This window comes from Chlorocebus sabaeus, chromosome 24 (genome assembly GCF_047675955.1).
Source record: "Chlorocebus sabaeus isolate Y175 chromosome 24, mChlSab1.0.hap1, whole genome shotgun sequence".
Taxonomy (NCBI): domain Eukaryota; kingdom Metazoa; phylum Chordata; class Mammalia; order Primates; family Cercopithecidae; genus Chlorocebus; species Chlorocebus sabaeus.
The window spans coordinates 79330174-79356225 of NC_132927.1; the positions used below are offsets into that span (position 1 = coordinate 79330174).

The 26052-nt window shown below is 53.1% G+C and overlaps 1 protein-coding gene across 2 annotated transcripts in view; it reads right to left on the reverse strand.

The window, feature by feature from the left end:
- Nucleotides 1-26052, reverse strand: part of CDC42BPB (CDC42 binding protein kinase beta) — a 129387-nt gene that overhangs the window by 2702 nt on the left and 100633 nt on the right. Inside the window, exons 21-36 of one of the 2 annotated variants that reach the window (XM_007987923.3) lie at nt 25637-25716; nt 20273-20359; nt 19869-19946; nt 18168-18273; nt 16005-16141; nt 15304-15443; nt 12482-12563; nt 11223-11439; nt 10713-10775; nt 9046-9642; nt 5527-5624; nt 5266-5350; nt 5050-5167; nt 4832-4949; nt 3538-3643; nt 3336-3406 (exon numbers count right to left, since the gene is read on the reverse strand). In XM_007987923.3, the coding sequence (XP_007986114.2) occupies nt 3336-3406; nt 3538-3643; nt 4832-4949; nt 5050-5167; nt 5266-5350; nt 5527-5624; nt 9046-9642; nt 10713-10775; nt 11223-11439; nt 12482-12563; nt 15304-15443; nt 16005-16141; nt 18168-18273; nt 19869-19946; nt 20273-20359; nt 25637-25716 (2183 nt within the window). The remainder of the gene's footprint in view (nt 1-3335; nt 3407-3537; nt 3644-4831; nt 4950-5049; nt 5168-5265; nt 5351-5526; nt 5625-9045; nt 9643-10712; nt 10776-11222; nt 11440-12481; nt 12564-15303; nt 15444-16004; nt 16142-18167; nt 18274-19868; nt 19947-20272; nt 20360-25636; nt 25717-26052) is intronic. The other variant, XM_037984569.2, reaches the window with a different exon arrangement.

A 26052-nucleotide genomic window follows, 5' to 3' on the forward strand; every position in this document is an offset into this window, starting at 1 on the left:
AATCGGGGAAGAAAAAGAAATAAAAAGGATTCCAAGTTAGAAAAGAAGTAAAACTATCTCTGTTTGCAGATGACATGATTATACACATAGAAAATCCCAAAGAAAAGAATCCACAAAAAACTAACACATTCAGCAAAGTTATAGAGTATAAGATCAACACATACAAGTCAGTTGTATTTCTATACACCAGAAATGAACACATTGAAAAGGAAACTGAAAAAAAAAAAATTCAATTTACAATAGCATCCAAAAGAATAGCTAGGAATACTTTAACCAGAGAAGTGAAAAATCTGTACACTATAAATTACAAAACATTGCTGAAAAAAATAGCTTACATAAATGGAACATACCCCATGTTCATGGAGTAAAAATATTGTTGATGGCTGTACTAGGCTGGGTACAGTGGCTCATACCTGTAATCCCAGCACTCTGGGAGGCCAAAGTGGGTGGATCATTTGAGGTCAGGAGTTTGAGACCAGCCTGGCCAACATGGTGAAACCCCACCTCCACTAAAAATACAAAAATCAGCCAGGTATGGGGACAGGCACCTGTGATCCCAGTTACTTGGGAGGCTGAGGCATGAGAATCACTTGAACCCAGGAGACGGAGGTTGCAGTGAGCCAAGATGGCGCCACTGCATTCCAGTCTAGGCAACAGAGCGAGACTCTGTCTCAAAAAAAAAAAAAAAAAAAAAAAAAAAAAAGGCATTAATGATGAGGAATGTAAATGACAACCTATAGAACAAGAGAAGACGCCTGCACATGACATCTCTCACAAGAGACTGGTATTCAGAACACACCAGGAGCTCCTACAACCCAGCCACAAAAGGACAAACCACCCACTTCAAAAATGGGCAAAGGCCTTGAGTAGACATTTCTCTAAAGAAGGTATGGAAATGGCCAACAAGCATATGAAAAGATGTTCAACATAAGCCTTTAGGGAATGCAAATCAAAACCACAATCAGGTACTACTTCAAAGCCACTAGAATGACTATTAAAAAGAAGAAAAACAAGAACAAGTATTGGTGAGGATGTGGAGACATGAGAACGCTCACACTGCTGGTGGAAATCTAAAATGGTACAACCGCTGCAAGAAACAATTTGGTGGTTCTTCAAAAAGTTAAACATAGAATTACCACATAAATCCAGCAATCCCACTCACAGGTATGAACCCAAATGTGAAAACAGGCACTCAAACACATATGTGTTCATAGCAGCACCACTCACAACAGGTGAAGGATAGAAACAGCCCAAATGTGCATCAGGGGAAGAATGGGAAAACAAACTGTGGTCTACCCATACAAGAGAGTATTAGTTAGCAACAGAAATGCCAACACTGATACCTGCTACAACGGGGGTGAGCCACAAAAACAGCACGCCAAGCGAAAGCTAGGCACAAAAGGTCAAAACACATTTCTGTAAGAAAGGCCGGGCATTGCATTTCTACGAAATGTCCAGAACGGCGACATCACAGAACACTACTGGCAGCCCCGGTGCTGATGGGAGGGAGGGACGGGGAGAGAGTGCTTAAAGGGCTGGGGGTTTATTTTGAAATGATGAACATGTCTTTTTTATTATGTTTTTTTTTTTTTTTTTTTTTTTTTTTTTTTGAGACGGAGTCTCACTCTGTCGCCCAGGCTGGAGTGCAGTGGCCAGATCTCAGCTCACTGCAAGCTCCGCCTCCCAGGTTTACGCCATTCTCCTGCCTCAGCCTCCCGAGTAGCTGGGATTACAGGCGCCCGCCACCTCTCCCGGCTAGTTTTTTGTATTTTTTTAGTAGAGACGGGGTTTCACCGTGTTAGCCAGGATGATTTCGATCTCCTGACCTCGTGATCCGCTCGTCTCGGCCTCCCAAAGTGCTGGGATTACAGGCTTGAGCCACCGCGCCCGGCTTTATTATGTTTTAGAGATAAGATCTCACTACACTGCCCAGGCTGGCCCTGAACGCCTCAGGCGATCCTTCCACCTCAGCTTCACTAGTAGCTGGCACTACAGGCGTGAACCATGGTGCCCAGCTAGAGTGGAAATGTTTCTGAATGAGAAAGAGGTGGCGACTGTGCATCTCTGTGGATGTACTAAACGTCACTGAGTTATTCACTTTAAAGGAGTTATTTTGGGCCCAGTGTGTTGGCTCACGCCTGTAATCTGAACACTTTGGGAGGCCGAGGTAGGAGGACAGCTTGAGCCCCGGAGTTGGGAGACCAGCCTGGGCAACAAAGTGAGACCCTGCCTGTGTATTATTACGAAAATAAAAAAACAAAGTTGTTTTGTGAATTTCACTTAAATTCAAAAGAACAAACAAGGTCATGCAGGTGAGACAGGCACTGGCTGCCTCAGGACACAGTACCCTAAGAGGGACAGCGTCTCCTCTGTATAGTGTGACAGCCTAAGACACGTTTCAGATCTCATGAGCAGGAAACAGCGGACAAACTCAAACTCAGGAGCATTCCGTAAAGTAACAGCAGTGCTTGCTACAAAAATGTGACTGTCCCACCAGACAAAGACAGGCTGGGGCCTGCTGCAGAGTAAAGGGTGGAAGAGTAGGATGGACAAAGGACGGAAAAGACAAAGGACTTCCAGAGGAAGAGACGCCGACCTTGGCAGAACCAGCAACATGTGCAAGGCATCTGCCTGCTCCTTCGGCAGCCAACGTTAAAACATCTCAGTGCTGGGGCTTCGATGTGTGGTGGAGTGATGGGCATGGCCCCTCTGCCTGCATCCCTCCCTCCCTCCCTCCCTCCAAGGATGGCGCCGGGGGCTAAGCCCTCAGCTCACTCCTCAGCCCTCAGCACTGCAGCTCCCTGCCTCCCTCGACTGCATTCTCACCCCCATTCCACATAGGAGAAACTGAGGCCAGAGCAGTGTGGCCAAGCTGCACACAAGAATGCTGCCAGCCAGAGTGGGGCTTGTCCTGGAGGTGGTCCCCACACTCTGACACCAAGCGCCATCCCAGGTGAGGGGCAGAAGACAGACCAATGTGGAAAGTCAGCCCAGACCAAAGCGACTGCTGGTGTATCGCACTGAAGTACATAGAACAACACAGGAGTCCAGAGGAAGGAGGCAGGTTGGCGGGGAAGTTTCCATTCCTTGTGGGGCAGTGTGACAGCCCCGTCCCCTGTCAGCGTTCCCAAAAGAGCTCGGGGTCTGACCAAGAGACTGCTGCACAGGCCTCCTGAAGGAGGGGACAGCCACCCCTGCCCCTCCCATCACCCTCACACCGCAAGTGGGGTGCTCCGAAAGGGCTGTGACACCACCCAGGGCCCCAGATCTTTGGGCTGCTTTGCCTCCTGCAGTGGTGGCTCACAGCCTCAGTACTGAACCTGGGCAACTCTCACCTCTTTGTCAAAGTCCTGGTCTGGATCGGACATACTTCTCAGAGGCACGGTCACGCCAGGCTCCGATCCACCTACGGAACAAGGACAGCTTTCCTCTTAGGGAGAGAGTCAAGGACAGAACCAAAAGCCTGCAGTCTCCCCACTCCAGCACCCCCCAGCCTCCACCTCCCCCAGGGCTGCAGTGGCCGCACTTCCTCCGTACCTGATGAGGGCCACGAGATGTAGGGCTTGTTCCTGGATGGAGGCTGGCGAGCCAGGTTGGTGGGAGCGGGGCCCGGCCTTTCCTCCTGGGAGGGGGGCACAGCACTCTGGGCAGAGACAGCAACCCATGAGCATGCTTGGTTGACACCCGGCGGGGCCGGCTGCAAAGTGTGTGTGACCTACGGCGGCTGCGGCCTCGTGACCTTGATGAGCAAAACGGGGGCCAACAGGGCTCTCTAGACTGGACAAGGGCTCTGGACAGCCTGAAACTAAGAACTGGCAATAGCAACGTTAGGCCAGATCAAATCCTATAAAAAGCGTACTTTTTTGTTTGAGATTGAGTCTTGCTCTGTCCCCTAGGCTGGAGTGCAACGACACGATCTTGGCTCACTGCAACCTCTGCCTCATGGGTTCAAGCAATTCTCCTGCCTCAGCCTCCTGAGTAGGTGGGATTACAGGTGCCTGCCACCACGCCTGGCTAATTTTTGTAGTTTTGTAGAGATAGGGCTTCTCCATGTTGGCCAAGCTGGTCTCAAACTCCTGACCTCAGGTGAACCACTTGCCGTGGCCTCCCAAAGTGCTGGAATTAGAGGCATGAGCCACCGCACCAGGCCTAAAAAACATACTTTTTTTTTTTTTTTTTTGAGACGGAGTCTTACTCTTTGGCTCAGGCTGGAGTGCAGTGGCGCGATCCACTCACTGCAAGCTCCGCCTCCCGGGTTCACGCCATTCTTCTGCCTCAGCCTCCCGAGTAGCTGGGACCACAGGCGCCTGCCACCGCGCCCGGCTAGTTTCTTTTTGTATATTTAGTAGAGACGGGGTTTCACCGTGTTAGCCAGGATGATCTGGATCTCCCGACCTCGGGATCTGCCTGCCTCGGCCTCCCAAAGTGCTGGGATTACAGGCGTGAGCCACTGTGCCCAGCCAAAAACATACTTCTCAAGTAAAAAACAGAAAGTATACCATCTGTTGGTATGAGGGTGTTACTGAGAAATCACCACCTGATGGCAAACGTCCTTAGGAAGCCGTCACAGGCCGAAACGTGGCGGACTCTGACAAGTATCTGCAGCATCGCTGCCCGGGGCGGCCCGAGGCCTGCACACAAGGCCTCGTGACAGGGAAAGTGCTCGTGAACAGAGCTTCAGTGGAGACGCGCTCGTGTGACACGTGCGCCAGGTCAGAGTACAGTGCCAACCTCGCGGGCCCTGCCTTTGGGACGGCCTCAGCCAGCACGGCTGCCCGAGCGGGGAGGAGGATGGAATGCCCTGCCCGCCCCATCCCCGCCGTGCACGCACCAGAGGCAGGTCCATGAGCACCTGCATGCCGTCGCCTGGGCCCATGTGAGCCACGTGGTTGAAGTTGGTTGGGTTGGATATCATTTTGGATCTCAATTCTGGGTCTCTAAGCATCTCTCTGGGGAAAGGAAACACTTTTGAGATTCACGGACATGAGAGAATCCTCTTGGCCCCTCCCTAGAGCGAGGCCCGGCTGCCCCGTGAGGCCCCGCTCCTACCGCCTCTGCTGCAGTCTCTCTTCCTCCGGGACCTTGAAGACGAACCGCCTTTTGCTCCTGGTGCGCAGCATCTGCTTCTTGCTGTTGTCGGAGGTGTCTGGCACGTTGAGAACCGCTCCTGAGGAAGCAGAGCGCGCGGTGACGGTGCTGCGGCGCCAGGGACACACGCCCCTCCGACTTCCCTTCCCTCCACTCCTAGTGCAGAGGAAGGCTCACCCGAGAACTTGCTCTTGAAGTAGATCAAGCGTGGAGGCTCACAGTTGAGGAGGTTCAGGGTGCCCTCAGAGTTCAGGGGCCTTATCTGGATTGGAAACCAGGGAGGGACAGTGTAAGTGCGGCCACGCACAAACTGCACCGGGAGAAGCCGCCCGCACCGGGAGAAGGCCGCCCGCACCGGGAGAAGCCCGCCCGCACCGGGAGAAGCCCGCCCGCACCGGGAGAAGCCGCCCGCACCGGACGGCGCCGAGACTTCCTTACCCTGCGCAGGCCGATGGTCTGCACCCACTCCATGGTGCGCACATCGAAGACGTCCACGCCATACTCGCTGTACACCGTGACGTGGGTGGGGCTGCAACCTAGCGCAGACGGAGCAGGGCGGGGTGAGCCACAGTGGCTCGGGAACTCACCTGCCCTTGGGCCGGAGGCCATGCCTTGGCACTTGAACAAGTGCAGAGGCGGCAGCACTGCCCTCAGCTGGTTCACGTCACCAAAGACTTCACGCTCCCACTCTGGAATTCATCTTCATTTCAAAGTTTAAACAAACACGATCGAATGTTTAAATGCTCCACCATCGCTTCTGTAACTAATATTTTGAATACTATTGTACACATGTTGAAGGTGACTTTTAAAAGTCTGGTTTTTCATTTAGCTCTCATGAGATGTGATTATCCTGAAAGCAAATTCAGGCTCAACACACTGGAAATTCAGGTAGGGGACGACTGTTCAGTATGGTGAGGCTAATTTGTTCCATGGGAGATGGCAAGTCAGGTTTCCAGGTAGATATTAAAACCCACACAGAAACCACTGCTGACCTCTGAGCCACAACCCTGCCTGTCTACCCTCCACACTAACGACCCTAGACCCCTAGGAACCTGTGCTATGGCAGCGTGGGAGGCCCCTCTGCAGCCTGGTCTGAAGGCATATGCAAGTGGGGTAAGGGCGTCCTGCAGGGAGCTCTGGGGTCCGCGCTGTGCTCCTCACCTGCTCATCTGTCGGCTTACAGAAGCAACTTCACCCAAGGCGCCAAGGATGTGAGACCAAGAACTGGGGAGCCTTTGGCCATTTGGAGTTTAAGGGGCTTTCTCCATGGGTAGAAGAGCAACAACACAGCTGTGCCATGCGATGGAGGAGCAGTGCGTGTCCACCGCTCGGTCCCTCTGCGTGGGTGGCACTCTCACTGTCCCCACAGCCCCTCAGTGTGGCTTGGCTCCTGGCCCTCAGCTTGCAGAAACGCAGAGCTGGGAGGCGGCAAGCCCCAAATGCAGGAGAGCTCCAGCTCAGTGCTCGTTCCTGGCTCTGCTGCCTCCAGAGTTTAAGGTTAATCCTGCATCATGACACACCTCACTGCCTGAAGATGCATTTTAAAAGCCTTCTGCTCTGTTTCTATCACAGATTCCAAACAGGCTAGAAGATCAGGCCTTTCTTCTGAATACAAAAAGGAAAATCAAACAGGGTTTGCAAAAAAGACAAAAGATACTGGCCTGGTCACCAAACTGCCTCCGAAGGAGCATTTCAGATGAACCTGTGAGGCCTCTGAGAACCACGTCAAAAGCAGCCCCAGAAACTGCCCTTCAGGGAACCACTCTCCACACAGGGGCTTCTGGGAAGGCCTTTGCCTGCCGAGTACATGAGGATTCGCTTGCAAGGAACCACGGAGAAGTCTAGTTTGCTGACTCAGTGATAAACAGATGCCCAGTGAAAAGATTCTAGTGAAACAGATTCTAGTGAAAAGAACACGGGCTCTAGAGCCTGACAGATGTTACATGTGACTGATGCAGGGCACGTGGCCCCTGTGGCCCTCAGCTGCCTCCTCTGCAACAGGACCGATGACACCTGCCCTAAGGGATGGGGAGGAGCAGGAGAGGCTACCTACACAGGGCGCTCAGCACAGGGTGCAGAATGAGCAGTTCTGCATCCTACAGGTGACAGAATTACTTTTGACCAGCTCTGAGACTCATCTGCATCTGCACTGTGCCCACGGGAGAGAGGAGGGCCACCAAGGCGGAGAACCCAGGAACTTAGGTGTCTATGACAGACACGTGTGGCCAGGATTATAAATAACACTGCAATAAGTGACCTGCGTCCTCTTCAACGTTACATTTTGCAAAAATGTAAATTCTGTGTGGTTTCAAACCCTGTGCTGGCGGCCCACGAAGAGGCCAACAGGGTGTTGGGGGAAGACTCCAGGACGAGGGGTGCTGAGGCAGTGGGACTGGCCCCTTTCTGCACCTCACCCCAGGCCCATGGCCCGGCCCCACTGCCCACACGTCTGCTGTGGTATGGCCATCAGGATGGAGCCGGGACACACTGCAGTAAGCCCCTGTGGGTGGAGGCTGGCCATGCACCTCACAGGCCTGGTGTCTAGCCATGATGCCCTGGGTATGCTGCTGTCTCAGCAAGGCCGACAATGGGGCAGACAAAGGGGTTTAGCTTCAGGTAACTGAGGGAGAACATAATTCCCCATCTCTTGCCCTGTTACCACCCCCCCACATCTGCCCAGCTTGTCTTCCTCCCGGCCTCCTCTTGATCTGTGGATTTGATGGTGCAGGCTACTCTGATAGATCAAACAGAGGGATTCTGAGGTTTAAGGTTTCCTTTCCATTTTAAGAGACAGGGTCTCACTCTGTCCCCCAGGCTAGAGTGTAGTGGTGTGATCATGGCTCACTACAGCTTCCATCTCCTGGGCCCAAGCAGTCCTGTTTCAGCCTCCCAAGTAGCTGGGACTATAAGCATGTGGCACCGTGCCTGGCTAGTTTGTTTGTCTGTCTGTCTGAGATGGAGTCTTTTTCTGTTGCCCAGGCTAGAGTGCAGTGAGTGGTACAATCTCGGCTCACTGCAACCTCCGCGTCCCGGGTTCAAGCGATTCTCCTGCCTCAGCCTCCAGAGTAGCTGGGACTACAGGCGCCCGCCACCACGCCCAGTTAATTTTTTTTTTTGTATTTTTAGTATAGATGGGGTTTCACCCTATTAGCCAGGATGGTCTCGATCTCCTGACCTCGTGATCTGCCCGCCTTGGCCTCCCAAGGGATTACAGGTGTGAGCCATGTTTTGTTTTTTAATAGAGACAAGGCTGGTATCGAACTCCTGAGCTCAAGTGAGCCTCCTGCCTCAGCCTCGCACGGTGCTGGGATTACAGGTGTGAGCCACCGCTCCCCGCCCAGTTTAAAGTTTTAAAAGCAATCAGACAGCGGGCCAGTCAGGAAGTGTCCACTGGTCCTACTTTCCCCCAGTGCCACCATTCACAGAGAAAGTCACATCAACTAAGCAAATTAAGTGACCCAACTGTTTGAAAAACAGCTCCTACCACTTTCAGAAGACACTTGCTCTCCCAGGAGGAACTGTAACTTAAGACACCAGAGGTGAATTTTTTTCTGGCCACCAAAACCCCTCAAGCTTGTCTTTACTACTGTGTAAGTTTCTGTATTATTACAAGGAAGGCCTTTTAAATGAGTGATGAATGCCACACCCTGTTCTCGGTTCGCCGAGCCCTTCTGCCCAGGAAGGGCTATGCCCGCCAATGGGGTCTTCTGCTGAGGCCTCTGGAAGAACTGGCCCCACGTGCTCAGGGAGAGAGGTTGCTGAGCCCGCCCACTGCTGGTCTGAGATGTGAGATCTGAACCGTGCTCTCTGCTGTGGGCTGTCATGGAGCCCATCTCTCCCGATACTCTGACTACTCAACTAAGGGACTGGAAGACAAACCAAAGCAAAATCGAACACATGCTGACTGTCGGTGGGAAAAGCAGCAACAGGGATATGCAACAGAAAACATATACATACTACAGGCGACAGGAGCCGCAGGCCACATGAGCTCCTGCGCGCGTGCCCTCCGGCCTTGCGGGTCCACGTACAGTCCCATGTGGCTGAAGCAAAGCAGGTACTCCTCGCTTTCGAGCTCCACAGCACAAAGGGCATCAAAAGACTGTTGTGAGAGGAACGCAAGCGAGGGGTCATTGGGATTTACCAGGTTCAGAGGCTGCCCGTCCCCCTGGATGCTTAGCAGGCAGAACCCAGAAGGGTAGCCCACACAGAGCCTGTCCCTGAGCACCGCCAGGCACTGCACGCTGCCGGGAGCCACAATCTCATTGAACTTTCTGTGGAATGGCTTCGTTCTCTGGATCTCATAGCAAAGGATCAGCCGTTTCACGGCCACAAACAGGCAGGTGCCAGAGTTCCTCTTGAGTGTGGCCGTGGCCATGAGCTGGCAGCCTTTGGTTTCCGGAAGCTTGATGTCAAAACTGCCCTCCGCTCCATCAAGGGATGACCATGGATAGAGGTGCACATGGTGGTTCCGGCCACAGAGGAGGATTACGATCTTCTCTCTGGGAGCAAGCTCGATCTGGTGCACCTTCTTACAGTCAGCGGCACGGACGATCACTGTGGCAGGGAGGACAAGAGCGTGAGGCCAATGGGACAGCCAGCAGCTCACTCACAGGGGCTGACGGCCTTGGCTAAGGACCTGCCTGGAACACCCTGGGGCCCTCCCCTGGGCTCCCTTCCTATGTGTGCAGCCTGAGCCCAGCCCTGAGCCCATCCCTGCCCACAGAGCCAGCGGCTTGAGTGCCCCCTGGAGAAGCTGCCCCACACATCCACAGTGCGCTCTTAGGGCAGCCTCGGGGGCCAGTCCGAAGGCTCCTCCGCCTCTGCTGCTGTGGGCTGTGCTTCCACCTGGGCCTTCGTGCAGCGAGGCCCTGGGGTGATCTGGGCCTCCTTCCAGCTCATCCCCGAACCAGAGAGCCCTCGCGCTGCACATGAGGAACAAAGCTGTCTCCAACCCGCTGGGGCCCTGAGACAAATCCTCTGAAGACACCGAGCTCACACGGCCCCCAGGTTAACCCAAGACCCTCGCTTGCTCAGGAGCTCCCCACAGAGCTGCCAGGCTACGGCCTCACCCAGCGGCTGCCCCACCCTTCTCGCTCCATGGCCATCACGTGCAGAGATGCTGGGTCTGTCGGGAAAGGACTACAGCTCACATGAAATGTTACTGGATTCCTTGGGGGATGCTCCCCAGGGTCCCTGTCCCCTGCCCAGGGCCAGTTCCAGTCTCCTGACGTTTCTGCTCCTAGATCCACGGCTGTGGAGCGGGTGCATGTCAGGATACCTTTGCCCTCCCTTGCTGGGAAGAGTGAAAGTGTCAAAATTGGAAGCAAACTAAAGCTTCTCAAGTGAAGCCTCAGCACATGTGGAACATCTGTAGCTGTTCCTCCTTTCCTTGACCCCACCACCCACTCCCACCCAGTGCTCCCCTTGAAGAACTCAATGGATGCGACACGGAACTGAGCACCACGTCACCATGCACTCGATGCTGGTCTCCACGGCACTCTGGCCCCTCTGGCGCCTTCATCAGGCGCATTTGTCTTAACCCTTAGAAGCTACTGACCCTGTGCTGTCTGCAGAGGCCAGGCTGGGCCTGTGACATCCCAGGCTGGAACCTCCTGCTCACTCACCATCTCGGGTGACCTCTATGACATAGAGCCCTTCTTCTAGGCCGACTGCAATCCTGTCTGCATCTGTGGAGGGGTAAGTAACGTACACAAAGTCAGTACAGCTGACCGTGAACAATATGGGTTTGAATGCGTGGGTGGGCTCATTCACAAATATTCACAGATACTTTTCAACTATATGTGGATGAGAATACAGCATTCCGAGGATGTGACACTTCAGTATCGGGGGTGACTTTCTGTCCATAAGGACTCCACAGGGCCGGCTGACTGTGGGATTGAGTCTGCGAGGATTTGGGTGCGTGTGGGGCTCCTAGAGCTGACCCCCAGGCTTAGCCAGGGCCGACTGTACTGTCCACACAGGTCATCTGCTTCTTAACATGCATGGAGAAACTGTCTACAAACTCAAATGGACAACCCGCCTGTGACCTTCCTCTGATTTTCAGATGGGCACCACAGCACTGCCGAAAGTGCTGTTGCTTCCGACACTTAAAGGACACAGCCTCTGGGACGTACCCACGATGGCAGCTGTTAGGACGGCCTTGATGAGAGGCAGCGAGCTGTCGTAGGCTTCCAAGGGAACATGCACGACCTGATTCCTCAGCCGGTTTTTATGAAGGATGGACTGGAGTCCTTCTAGAATCCCAACCCATTTCCTCTTTTCATTCTCATTTTCTGTCAGAATGAGCAGCGAGCTGGTCTTAGAAGGTGCACCTAAGAGAGAGGCCGTCACCTTCATGACAGGAAACAGAAGAAAACAAAGAAGCCATCAAACACCAAAGCTGCACACAGCTGCCACGGCCCTGCTGGAGCCACGCACCCCAGGAGCAATGGGGGCTGATGTGCTTCCCAGGCGGGGACCCCTGACTCCACCTCATGGGGCGCCTTGCAGGGGCTCCCACAGCAGGATACGGAAGGGGCGGGGTTCTAAACAGCCCATGAGATCGCTTCCTGGTCTCATTTTCGTTAATTCTCCTTTTGCCAAAACTATGAGTAGCTGCCTACTTTAAATCTGCTTTCTTGAATAATCATTATAAATAAAAGCAGATTCTGAAAATGTGTCCAGGAAAAGCAGATCTGAAAAACACTGGCCCAAATCATGCCTCCCTGGGAGCAGCCTCTGAGCGCACACATTACCAAATGACCATCACTCCAGTAACAATGATGGCAATTTCCTGTACTGTGTATGGGAGGTTGTTTCTGAATAGAGCTGTGATTTAGTAAAAGCTGATTTATAGACTTAGTTTTGTTGTCAACCAAAATTTTACTGTTTATAAAAAAATTCCCAATGGCGGGGGCTAGAGGGCTTCTTTCCCCAATTCAATCTTCTAGAAACGTCCTAATGCTACAATGTCTAACACTAACTCAGTGAGGGACTCACTCACTAAGCCAACAAAAACGCTGGCTCCAATGGGCTGGGGGGCACTGGAGCGGCACCTTCACGCCTAACCCACCACAGCGCCTGCCTGGCAGTGCACACGCTGTGGGGACAGTGGCCGGGATGTGGACTGGGTGGAAGAGGAGTTTCCGATGTAGCAGAAGGGAGGCTCAGTGAAGTAGGGTGTCTGGAAGAAGCCAGCCAGGAGGCTCCCCGAGACGGGCACAGGCAGCTACTTGGCCAGGACAGGACGCACAAGGACCTGGAGCCAGGCTGGAGGCCGAGACCCGAGGGTCACACTGGAGGTGCGCTGGTGGCTGCTGCGGCACAATGACATGCCTGGAATAATCAGTTTTAACCATATGCTTTGTTAAAAAGATTAATGAAAAATTCATACCCTGAATATACATGGAATATCTCGGCGTGTAGCATGAATGACATCTGAGGCCAGGACTGAGCTCACGGAAAACTCGTCATCTCTGGTAGGAAAGAAACATTCAGCCCGCTGGGAGACACACACACACAGGGCCCGAGGCCCTCCCACGCCCTGCCCGCGCCCTGCCCTGCTGTGTCCTTCCACCCCCGTGTTCTGCAGTGGAGGGCGGGCCCCTCGCCCACGCAAATGTAAGAAACACGGGCAGGGCCAACAAACACCTCAAAACTCTGGGAGGTGTTTCAGGGCTTAGGGATGCTGAAAGGAAGCCCCGGAGCCTCATCCACTCTGTGCTGGTGCCTCCAGACTATGCCAATTACAGACAACACGGTCTGCATTTGGCACAGCCAGGCAGTCCCTCCACAGCCACGTGCACAAGACAAGTGGGGTGAGGGGTGTGGAGGTGAAACGGAGTGGGGGGGAGTGAGGGGTGGGCGTGGAGGTGAGCGGGGAGTTGAGGGTGGGGTGGGTATGGAGATGAGCGGGGAATGGGGGGTGGGGATGGAGGTGAGGGGGAAGTGGGGGGTGGGTGTGGAGGTGAGAAGGGAAGGGGTGGGTGTGGAGGTGAGGGGGGAGTGTGGGGTGGGTGTGGAGGTGAGACCGAGAGTGGGAGGTGTCGGGTGTAGGTGAAGGGGGAATAAAGGGTGGGGTGGGTCTGGAGGTGAGAGGCGGAATGTGGGGGTAAGTATGGAGATGAGGGGGGATTGGGGGGTAGGTGTGGAGATGAGAGGGGAAGTTGGGGTGGGTGTGGAGGTGAGAGGCGGTGTGGTGGGTGTGGAGGTGAGGGGGGAGTGGGGAGTGGGTGTGGAAGTGAGGGGGGGTATGGAGGTGAGGGGGGAGTGCAGGGTGGGTGTGGAGGGGAGGGGGGAGTGCAGGGTAGGTGTGGAGGTGAGACAGAGTGGGGGGTGTTGGGTGTAGGTGAGGGGGGAGTAGGGTGTGGGGAGCGGGGTGGGTGTGGAGGTGAGGGGGGTGGGGTGGCTTTGGAGGTGAGAGGGGGGAGTGGGGGTGTGGTCGGTGTGGAGGTGAGGTGGGTAAGGGAGTGGGGGGTGGGTTGGGAGGTGAGGGGGTTAGGGGAGTGGGGGGTAGGTTTGGAGATGGGGGGTTGGGTGTGGAGGTGAGGGGGTGGGGTGGATGTGGAGGTGAGTGGGGAGTGGGGGTGGGTGTGGAGGTCAGGGGGTAGGGGAGTGGGGGGTGGATTTGGAGGTGGAGGGGTGTGGGGGGTGGAACGGGTGTGGAGGTGGGGGGGAGTGGGGGTGGAATGGGTGTGGAGGTGGGGGGGAGTGGGGGGTGGAATGGGTGTGGAGGTGGGGGGGAGTGGGGGGTGGAATGGGTGTGGAGGTGGGGGGGAGTGGGGGGTGGAATGGGTGTGGAGGTGGGGGGGTGTGGGGGGTGGAATGGGTGTGGAGGTGGGGGGAGTGGGGGTGGAATGGGTGTGGAGGTGAGGGGGTGGGGGAATGGGGGTGGATGTGGAGGTGTGGGTAGGTGTGGAGGTAAAGGGGGTAGGGGAGTGGGGGTGGGTTTGGAGGTGGGGGGTAGGGGAGTGGGGGTGGGTTTGGAGGTGAGGAGGGTAGGGGAGTGGGGGGTGTGTTTTGAGGTGAGCGGGGTAGGGGAGTGGGGTGTGGGTTTGGAGGTGAGGGTGGTAGGGGAGTGGGGGTGGGTTTGGAGGTGGGGGGTGGGGGAGTGGTGGGTGGGTTTGGAGGTGGGGGGTGGAGGAGTGGGGGGTGGCGTGGGTGTGGAGGTGAGAAGGGGAGCAGGGTGTGGGTCACTGTGGAAGTGCTGTTCTGAAGAGGCTCCCTGAAGAGTGCTTAGCTCTCTGATGGGACCCTTGACTTTGGCTTAGGCCAATTTTTCGTCTACCAGTAGCTCTTTGTCACCAGGTCAGGGGCATAGCTGTACACAGCCAGGGACTGGCAGGTGCCCCGGGGGGGTGGGGCATGGAAAGTGGGAGTATGCTGCCAGGTGATCCCGACTCATCCTTGCTGTCCTCAGGGTACCTGCCCAGCAGCCCTGCCCCATGAACCAACGCTACAGATGGGAGTCTCCAGGCCCTGCCTGAGCCCAGAGCAGTCCTGTGTGCACCACATCAGAGACAGTGCACGGGCACTGCACAGAGATGACACAGAGGCGGTAGCACGGCTCCGTGTGCAAGCCCTGGGCTGAGCTAGGCCTCTTAGTGATGTGTTTACCTTCACAACAATACCCCACATGCCAGTAACATGACCACTGTCCTCATCTCACAAACAGATGGGCCACAGATATCAACTCTAGGAAAAAGTGGGAAGGAGGCCCCGCCTGCTCCTGCAGCTGACACTGGGTGGCACTGAGACAGGGTCACACAGCAAAGGCTGTGGTCACACACACCCACATGGCCCATGGCTCTAGACTTCGTCCACAAGCCAAGAGCACCTGCCCCGGTCTCTAAAATGCACAGATGGCTGTGGGCTGCACAGCTTTTCTCTGGGATGTCTTCTGCTTGTTCTTGGGCATGTGGTTTTCTAATGTTAAATTCATTCCCCTGTGGCAAACTTTTCAATGCAAACACATGCGAGGCAGGAAGCGTCTACAGCGCCCATGTTCCTGTGCGTGCAGGCCCATGAGCACGTCTGCTCATATGCATGTGAGCGCTTTAAGTCATGACTAAGCTGTACCCATTCTTGCAACCGTACAATAATGAAGCGGGTGAAGTATACATGAGGTGAAAGATTACCAAGGAACACACTGTCCTTTTGGCTAAAGATAGATAAGGAAGATTCACAGAGCAAGGACAGTGCTGCCCAAACACAGACCTGAGATCCAAGACTTGGCTCGCAATGACACCAGGCTGGGTGGATTTCCCTTCAGGCAGATCATACAGGAAGAGCTTGCAGTCACAGACAACTGCATATGCACGCTGCCATCCCTTCTTCACCCCCGTGGGCTTTGGGACCTATTAATAAAAACAAACAGTGGCCACGTTCCACCAGGCCAGGCAGGCCGCCAGGCCCCATTACACTCGTTCACAATCTCCTTCCAGCTGCCAGGCCGGCAAACAGAGCTATCTGGACAGAGGGGGTTTTCCCAAGAAGGCTCAAGGCATTGCTGGGGAGGGGTCCATGCGTGGCAGCAGACAGTGCCAGGAAAGCTGGCAGCTCAGCCAACATTGCATCCACCCCATGCAGGGTGCTGTGGTACACGCAGCCTGACAGTCTTGTAGACGTGGGCCTGGCACAGTGGCTTTCAGACTGAGCTTCTGCCCACTGGCCAGACGCTCAGCCCAGGATGGACTCTGAGTGAGCGTCTGCGTGGAGGCCTCAGGATGCCCAGGCCATTCAGAACAGCGGCTGTGCAGACCTGATGGCCTCAGTGCCCAGGAGGGGAAGCCTCCTAGGACTGGCACCAGGGCTGCCTGCCAGAGCAAGGGGCTGCTTTCGAGAGTGGCTGGGCATGGCTATTGGTCCCTGCACCTCACAGGCACCGATGGCTGAGGGGTGGAGATGAAACCGCCTACCTTGACATGGCCTTTGTAGGCTGTTCCGATGCCTCGCTGCACATCCACGCCCAGAGGCCTCTTGGACTGCTCGGGAGGTATTGGGCACACCTGGGGGGCGCTGTCTTTGCAGGACACGTGGCAAGCAAAGGAACACACTGGAAGAGAGCAAGAACACTGCCTTCAAAGCGTGCTGCCCACAGAGAAGTCACTGCAGAACCTATGCCCAAAGAGGCAATTTAATAATTACCAGGCCTCGCCTGGACTCCCAGCACTTTCGGAGGCTGAGGTGGGCAGACCACTTGAGGTCAGGAGTTTGAGACCAGCCTGGCCAACATGGTGAAATCCCGCCTTTATTAAAAATACAAAAATTAGCCAGGCATGGTGACATACACCTGTAATCCCAGCTACTCGGGAGGCTGAGGCAGGAGAATCGCTTGAGCCCGGGAGGCGGAAGTTGTAGTGAGCTGAGATCACACCACTGCACTCCAGCCTGGGAGACAGAGCGAGACTCTGTCTAAAAACAAAACAAAACAAACAAAAAATAATGACCAAGTTTCACATCAAGTCCAGACATCCAAGAAGGTAAAACCAGTTGCAGGGCAGAATCCACACAAAAGCTCAGGGACTCTGGCACTGAATGCATCCTCAGCATGCGCACAGGGAAAGGGCCCACTGCAGAAGCCTGTCTCCATGATGTCCCCGCCAGCCCGGGCCGCCTCCCGCACAGGTGAGCTTCTACATGGCAATTACAGGCCAATGGTCATGGGGACGCGGGATCTTGGCAGCCAGTCAAAATGTGCATGAGTTGAAATAACAAAAAACAATGCTTCTGCTATAATGTAGAATGAAGGGCAACTCTGCTCACAGACCCATGGTCAGTAAGGCGTGAGTGCTCACAGCCAGTGAGGTCTGGGCTCCAGGACCGTCATGCAGCATTGGGTGGCTTGGGGTGGTTGCTCATCTGTGAAATGAGGCAATCACTGAGGGGGTAAGAGCATTTCAAATCCCAGCACAGGGCAAGAGCACAAGATACAGCCTTAAAAATTCGATGGGCTGAGTGAGGTGGCTCATACCTGTAATCCCAGTACTTTGGGAGGCTGAGGCAGGTGGATCACTTGAGGTCAGGAGTTCGAGACCAGCCTGGCCAACATGGCGAAACCCCATCTCTACTAAGAACTAGCTGGGCATGATGGCATGCGCCTGTCCCCAGCTACTTGGGGGTATGAGGCAGGAGAATCACTTGAATCTGGGAGGCAGAGGTTGCAGTAAGCTGAAATCGAGCCACTGCACTCCAGCCTGGGCAACAGAGTCAAATTCCGTCTCAAGAAAGAAAAGAAATGAAAAGAAAGAAAAGAAAGAAAGAAAAGAAAGAAAAGACAAGAAAGGAAGGAAAGAGAGAAAGAAAGAAAGAGAAAGAAAAGAAAGAAAGAAAGAAAGAAAGAGAGAGAGAGAAAGAAAAAAGAAAAGAAAGGAAGGAAGGAAGGAAAGGAAGGAAAGGAAGGAAAGGAAGGAAGGATGACCAGAAGCAGAGACAAATAATTGTGGTTATCTCTAGATAATCTGATAGTGGAAGGTTTTACACAATTATTTTTCCTGATTTTCAAGAACAGCTGCAGACGATACACTTTGTAATAATTCTCAATAGAAGATTTGGGTCACCACAGAGGCGCAGAGTGCACTGGAGCCCCCAGCACAGCAGGGATCCACGGTTCCACAGACTTTTACTGAGGATTTGTAAAAATAAACCTGCCAGGCTGGGTGCAGTGGCTCACGCCTGTAACCCAGCACTTCGGGAGGCTGAGGCGGGAGATCGCTTGAGTCCCAGAGTTCGAGACCAGACTGGGAAACAAAGTGAGACCCCCACTCTCTACAAAAAAATTTAAAAATAGTCAGGTGTGGTGGGGTGTGTGTGTCTGTGCTCCCAACTACTTGACAGGCTGAGACAAGGGAATCGCTTGAGCTGACCTGTGACTGCACCACTGCACTCCAGTCTGAGCTACAGAGTGAGACCCTATCCCCCCACCCAAAAAGAACCAAAAACCCTGTCCTCAAATAATGCCAATCAAACTTCACTTCAGTTTGGTTTGCTTGCATAAGGGCTGCCCTGGCGCTTGCTGGTGCCCTGAGCTGCGGGGGTGTGGGGCTGTGCACGCTGACCCCGGGAGCTGCAGCGACACTCACCCTCGCAGGCGTAGCCCTGCCGGATCAGCCCAACCATCAGGGAGGTGCAGTGGCTGCACTGAGTAGGGCTGGAGAAGGACTTGATGCTGAACTGGTGAGCTTTCGGCTGGAGGGAGAAAAGCAAGAACACTGAGGTGAACCACGGACTCCTGAGAAGAGTCAGATCCATCTGCCTGTGATCCAGTTTTTACATGGCTTGGGCATTATCCTGAAAAGGTGGAAATGTGCACGTTCTGGTCTTGGTCTATGTGTTCCCTAACAGGGCTCATCAAATAGTGGTGAAAACCACCTACGAGCCTGAGCCAGAGACAGGCCAACAAATATGTCCTTCAGTGGGAGAGCACTGCTACCAAACAGCGAGGTCAGCTGGGCCAGAGCGCCGAGGTGGCATGGCCAATGCTCTTTCTGGCTCACGCTCCTGGCCTCCTGGAGACCAGCACCAACTGGCTCTTGGGGGCCAACCTGGGGTCACATTTGGGTTTGGCTGCACACAGGCCTTGCATGTGTCCAAGACACACACAAGAATCACCTACAGGAGAACAGTTCACAATAGCAAATGCCTGGAAAGGCTCATGGTCCCTCATCGGGAGTGGACACACTGCGATCCCCGCGGCAATGGAAGCAGCCCCAAGGCTGAACGGAGGGACGTGGTGCAGGCCATGCGGGACCGCCTGTTTACAAAGCTCAGGCGCAGCAGAGACCAATACGATCCTCAGCAGGACACAAATGTGGGTGAGACCACTGGCAAGAAGTAGGGGAGTGACTGACACAAACTCCAGAGACCTGCGGGGGAAGAGGCTGGCTGAGGTGGGCAGGGAGGCCGTGGGGCGGTGCCCGGGCCGTCAGGACTAGGAGCGACACACCAGCAGTGTGCAGAGCTGCTGCTATCAAATATGGTAACCAAATAAATGACCTCTTGACTTGGTCCCTGACTCTGCAAGAGTCTCAGTCCAAAAGGCAAACCCTTAATTAGTCTCATACAAGTCTGGCTTCCTACGTCCAGCTGGCATAGCTGCCTGTGGCAGGAAGCACAAGCAGAGGCCGTGTCTATATTAACAACCACCAAAACCACCTTAGGCCACAGGGCTATGTACTCGCAATGCTTGGAACTCGGGGGCCTGTCACCCTGGAGACTTTCTGATCTGCGTTTGTATTTATATGAAAGAAAAGGGGAGGTTACAGAAGAAGCCAAGGCCAGGACTTGGGAGCAGGGGCCCAGTGGGGTCCCCGTGCTGGCTCTCCAGGATGCACTTGGGAAAAGCATGAGGCTCAGAACCGCACACGCACTGCAGTGCTGCTTATGCCGAGTCATTCTCACCCACCAGCCACACGGTTCTGTAAGGTTCCCAAAGTGCAGGCAGACAAATGAAAGTCAATGTGGAGGAGTAAGCTGCCTATCCGTGGAGAGGGGAATATGGCCTGGGGAATGAGACGAGAGTGGGGAGACCAAATGCTGAACATTTCTGATTAAAATATATTTGTGTAGCATTGGTGTCATTAAGAAAACATAGGATCCTGACAGCTTCCTGAATTACACACCATTCTCAACAAATTTCCTACAGAACACCAGGGTCACTACTGTGTGTACGCAAAAATGACTAAGTCTGTTTTACTTATACAAAAGTTATTTTCTAAGTAACTGAGAATAAATAAACAACTAAAGAACTAAGAAGGCGCCCCGGGTGAAAGCAAGGCCCCTACCTTCGGTCCAGCCAGAGCCAGGGCCTGCGTGGTGGGCAACGGCACAGCGGATGGCCTCTGCGGGGGCCGAGCCATGTCCTGGGAGACAAGCAGGACAGGTGAGTGTCGGCCCAGCTCAGCACGGCTGAGACACCTGGCCCCACGGGGTGCACTTCTCTCAAGAATGTGTTAACAGTGAACAGTTCTGCATCTTTAATTTGCTACAATGTTGAGACATCTGCTGAAGCCTTCCTCATCTAGGGGAGGGACTGACAGTTAATTCTCAAAATGAAAGGTGGGCTTGAGCACCTGGGCAGAGGCCCTCGCTGCAAGCTGTTATGCAGGGGCCAGGTGAGTGGCGTCTGGTCACCTGGACACGAGGGCAGAGCCCAGGTGGGAGCATCACCAAGGCAACGCTGTCTCACCTCCTGTTGCTCTGATGCAGCCACAGACATCGACGGGGACGTTTCTGGCTTCAGAGCTTGTGTTTCTTGCTCACTAGCTGAGCTGGTCTGTGAGAACCAAGAAAGAAAGAGTTGGGTGAAAGGACATACTCTACATGATCCAGACTCGACTTACAAGTTCTTTACTAATAAAAGCACATTCTGTCTGGCCCAGAGGTCCCAGCGGTTCTTACTCCTGGATCCTATCACCCCTCGGTCTCCTCACGGACTCCTGCTCCACTCCTAGCTGGCCGGCCTACCCTGAGGACCCCTGCACTTGGCATCCTTGGCTGAGTGGTGATCGCGTGGGCAGGTGAGTCTGACAAGTCACAGTCACCCCGCTGAGGTGAGAATTTGCCTGGAGACACTTCTAATGCACAGCCCTGAGCACACCGCCGCCTCCTGCAGCCTCCTCGCCCTGGCCACTGAAAGGGCAAGACCTGGAAACGCCGATCCTTCCTGACCTTTATTCGTAAGTAAGGTTACCCAACCAGCAGCCTTAAGACCAATTAGCCAGGCGGGGCGCGGAGGCTCACGCCTGTAATCCCAGCACTTTGGGAGGCTGAGGTGGGGATCACCTGAAGTCAGGAGTTTGAGACCAACCTGGTCAACATGGCAAAACCCCGTCTCTACTAAAAATACAAAAATTAGCTGGGCGTGCTAGCACATACCCATAATCCCAGCTACTCTGGAGGCTGAGGCACGAGAATCGCTTAAACCCAGGAGGTGGACGCTGCAGTGAGCCGAGATCAAGCCACTGCACTCCAGCCTGGGCAATGAAGCAAGACTGTCTCAAAAGAAAAAGAAAAAGAAAAAGAAAAAAAAGATCAATTAGCCAAATGCTTCTTAACCTCATTTCAAGGATCAAGAAGAAATTCAAACATCAAGAGAGGTCGGTGGGCCCAGGAGCAGTTGTAAGAATTTCACTGAAGATTTTACAACACAGGGAAGCAGTGTTTTGTTTTAACAAATTAAGAGTTCTAATTTCACAGTGATTTATTTGAAGCTAAAGCTACACTCTGAAACCACTTAAAAACAACTCTGTTTCAACACGTATTCCTGAAACTAACAGTTTATCATCACAGGCCACTGCTGTTTACACAAACGTACATGTAGGTATGCGGAGTAGTGAGTGTTAGCACCAGCAAACCGCGCACTAGGGCACAGATATGGCTGGGTAGCCGCCTAAAGGAGCAGTGTACAGCTGTATTTTGTGTTCCACATCAGAATCCCAATGAACCAAATCAGATAAACACTTTCCAACAGTTGCAATTAATTAGGCCGCTAAGAAAGGAGCTGAATTCAGATGGGACGGCAGCACACACACATAAAACACACACACAACTGTGTACTGCAAATTCACAAGGGAAAGGCGAGCTCAACTGGCTAATTATCAAAGCTCAAAAACGTAAGCAAATCTGCCCCATAAACAAGGTATGTTAAGTGAGTTATGGTTCCATCTTTAGATAAATGAGGAGAAAAAGAATATTAATTTAATTTTAGTCATGTAAAAGCCCCGCTCGTTTCATTTAGTTGGTTAATTAATCAAAGGGATGCAGATTAAAGGACAGGAGCATTGAGGAGGCTGTGCACTAACAGAAGTGAAAGCCGCAGGAAGCCAGCGCTGGCAGCCACTTACTTCTTCCCAAAAGGCTAGCAGGGAAGATGCAGACGAGGAGGAGAGAGAGTCCTTGGAGGCAACAGACAGGAGGAACAAACATCATTTCCCACCCAGTCAACACTTGCACGAAGATATATTGACTTAATCTTGGTGCCAAACCATTTCTAGTAATAAGCAACATGTTTCATGCAGGCAGAGTGGGATAAGAAGTTTCTCAAAGACAATTTTCAAGAGTCTGGAAGCTCTAACAGACTCAGCCCCTGATGGAGGGTTTTTTCTTTCAACAATACATGCCTTCCCACTTAAATCACAGAGGCATTAATGAGGGATTAATGGCCAGGCACGGTGGCTCACGCCTATAATCCCAGCACTTTGGGAGGCCGAGGCAGGCAGATCACCTGAGGTTAGGAGTTTGAGACCAGTCTGGGCAATACAGCAAGAATCCATCTCTACAAAAAATTTAACAATTAGCCGGGCGTGGTGGCGAGACCTGTAGTGCTAGCTATTCAGGAGGCTGAGGCAGGAGAATCGCTTGAGTCCAGGAGTCTGAGGTGGCAGTGAGCTATGATGGCAGCACTGTACTCCAGCCTGGGCAGCAGAAGGAAGCCCTGACTCTAAAAAATAGTTAAGATGGTAAGTTTTATGTTATGCGTGCTTATATCAGAATTTATAAATCAACTATGGGCCAGGCATAGTGGCTCACACCTGTAATCCCAACACTTTGGGAGGCTGAGGTGGGTGGATCACTTGAGGTCAGGAGTTCAAGACCATCCTGGGCAACATGGCAAAACCCCAATCTCTACTAAAAATACAAAAAAAAAAAAAAAAAAAAAAAAAAAATTAGCTGGGTGTAGTGGCACGTGCCTGTAGTCCCAGCTATTTGGGAGGCTGAGGCACGAGAATCGCTTGAACTCAGGAGGTGGAGGTTGTGGTGAGCCAAAACTGCACCACTGCACTCCAGCCTGGGCGACAGAGTAAGACTCTGTCTGGGAGAAAAAAAAAAGGGGGGGAGGGATTAGCAAGGGCAGGCGTGCTGGCTGTAGAGAATGAGGCATAAAGATGTCGCCTCTGTCTCCGTCTCTGCTGCCCACTCTCCACAGCTGTGACTCACATACTCACGGACAGTACTGGCTGTAAACTCACTTGCTACTGGGCCCTCTACTCTGTTAATGTTACAGAAAGCTACCGCTTTCCTGCTGGCCTCCATTCACTGAACAAGCACCATCTCTGGTTCTCTGGAATCCACTCATTCCTCCCCACAGCGGTGCCTGGCCCCGCAGCAACAGGGAGAGACAATGACTTGTGCAGAAACAGGCTTATCAAAGATCCGGTGGGCACTTACCGGTTATTTGCTTCCTCAAAACCGAGGATTTCAGGGAAAAGAGAAGCATTGCCAATTTGATAAAACAAACAAACATTCTGACAGGTGAAGGTGAAGAGGTGTGCATCCAGAGTGGCTGTGAGCAATGCAAGCCTGTGACAGACACAGGCCAGGATGCTAAGAGCCCACCCCAGGGGAGGCTGCTCCAGGCAGCTGCCCACATGGGCACCTGCTGACTACCCCCTACTCACACAGGCAGCAACCCTAGCCAACCCCACCTCAACCCAACGATCAGACTTGGCATCATCCACCCTGGGCAGGCCGGCCTCTGTGTGTGGGAAGGGCACAGCTCCTCCTGGGCAGAGTTTGTGCCAAAGGTTCAACCCACATCTGATCAAGATGGAACATCAGACAAACCCAGAGTGGGCATCCTGCAGGACAACTGACTTGGGTAACACCAAAATATCATTGTCATAAAAGAGGGGACAGATGGGGAACTGTTCCAGATTAAAGGAAACAAAAGACTAAATGCGGCCGGGCGCGGTGGCTCAAGCCTGTAATCCTAGCACTTTGGGAGGCCGAGACGGGCGGATCACGAGGTCAGGAGATCGAGACCATCCTGGCTAACACGGTGAAACCCCGTCTCTACTAAAAAATACAAAAAACTAGCCGGGCGAGGTGGCGGGCGCCTGTAGTCCCAGCTACTCGGGAGGCTGAGGCAGGAGAATGGCGTAAACCCGGGAGGCGGAGCTTGCAGTGAGCTGAGATCGGCCACTGCACTCCAGCCTGGGCGACAGAGCGAGACTCCATCTCAAAAAAAAAAAAAAAAAAAAAAAAAGACTAAATGCGATTCGTGATCTCCAGGTAGATTCAGAACTAGGAGGAAAAGCCAGCAGGAAAGGACGTTCCCGGGACGACAAGGGACACATGGATACGGGCTGTCCCACGGCACCAGCGCAGAATGCCTGACGACAGTGACACTGCGGTTATGTGGGAGAATGCCCCAATCGTGGGAAATAACTGCTGAAGTATGTTGGGGTCGCTGACACCTGCAAGTCGCTTTCAAGTACTGCTGAGGAAAAAGTCTCTCTGCTGAGAGACAGAAAGCAGACGTAGCAAAACCCCAGGTGAGGGACATGTACACATGCACCCTATTCTTCCCACTCGCCTGCAGGGTTGGAGTTTTCTAAATCAAAGGCTGGAACCACCTCCCCCTCCCTGCACCCCCATCAGGAGTTCCATTAGTGAGCTCTGCTCTCCCCGTTCCAATGTGCTTTGCGTGCTGCTGTCAAGGGTGCATCCCTACAGGTTCAGAAGAGGAGGAAAGGCTGTCCTGCCTCCACGGAATGCCACCAAGAACCTGCGGCCCACGGAGGGAGGCAGTGGGGTCTGCTCCTCACTCGACAGCTAATTCCCAAGTAGGTGACCAGCGGCTCTGGCTGCCTGAGGGGCTGGCCTCCTTGCGAGGGTCTTGGCGAGGCACCTGGTGCCAGACTGTTCCCATCAACCACCTTTCCCATTGATCCCCAATGCTGGACTCTACAGCTATACAGATGGTAATACAACTAAAGTTATTTTATTTGCTCTAGTGTGGGATTTTTTTTTTTTTTAAGAGATAAGGTCTCGCTATGTTGCCCAGACTGGTCTTGAACTCCTGGGCTCAAGTGATCCTCCCACTTCAGCCTCCCAAAGTGCTGGGATTATAGGTGTGAGCCACCGCACCCATCCCAATGTGAGAATTTGTATTAAAGTACTTACTTGAAATAGTTGCTACAGGCCAGGTGTGGTGGCTCACAACTGTAATCCCAGCACTTTGGGAGGCCGAGGGGCGGGGGGGGGGGGGGGCAGATCACAAGGTCAGGAGTTCGAGACCAGCCTGGCCAATATGGTGAAACCCTGCCTCTACTAAAAACACGAAAATTAGCCGGGCACGGTGGCGGGTGCCTGTAATCCCAGCTACTCCGGAGGCTGAGGCAGGAGAATCGCTTGAACCCAGGAGGTGGAAGTTGCAGTGAGCCAAGATCATGCTACTGCACTCCAGCCTGGGGGACGGAGCAAGACTCTGTCTTAAAAAAAAAAAGAAAAACTCACTACACAGCTGAGGCCAGTGCAGATTTCTCCCTGAAGATGCTGAGCACTTTCTTCATCTCATTTCTACTTAACTTGAGTTGAGAAAGCTTCTCTGGGAGCAACTCAAATACCCTGAACGTCTCCTACCTTATGCATTTCATGTGGGTTGATGATATGTGGGTCAAGTACATAGTTAGCACAACTCTGAGATAAATACTGAATGGATATTTACTGGTGTGTTTGTGGCCCCATGAGTGGTAAAATCATGTATTACACCATTTTTAACTTATCATAAACTCATCTGTCACTTAAAAAAAGAAAAACAATGACTTACTCTAAATGTCAGGTCGTGTGCAAGGGGTGCAGTGTTGAAATACTCAAAAATGGAATCCTGAAAATCTGGAAGTTTGAGCCCTGTAAAAAGAAACAAAGAATAGTCAAGGGAAAAAAACCTGAAGTCTACATATTATTTTCAGACAGAAAGACTGAATGTCTTCAAGATGCCAATTCTCCTTAAGTGAGTGACACATGTGACATGATTCCAGTTGGAAAAAACACCAGGCGTCCCTCCAGAGATGAACAATAATCAAAAAGTTCACTTGAAAAAGTAACCAGCGGACTGGGCGCGGTGGCTCACGCCTGTAATCCCAACACTTTGGGAGGCCGAGGTGGGCAGATCACCTGAGGTCAGGAGTTCAAGACCAGCCTGGCCAACATGGTGAAACTCTATCTCTGCTTAAAATACAAAAA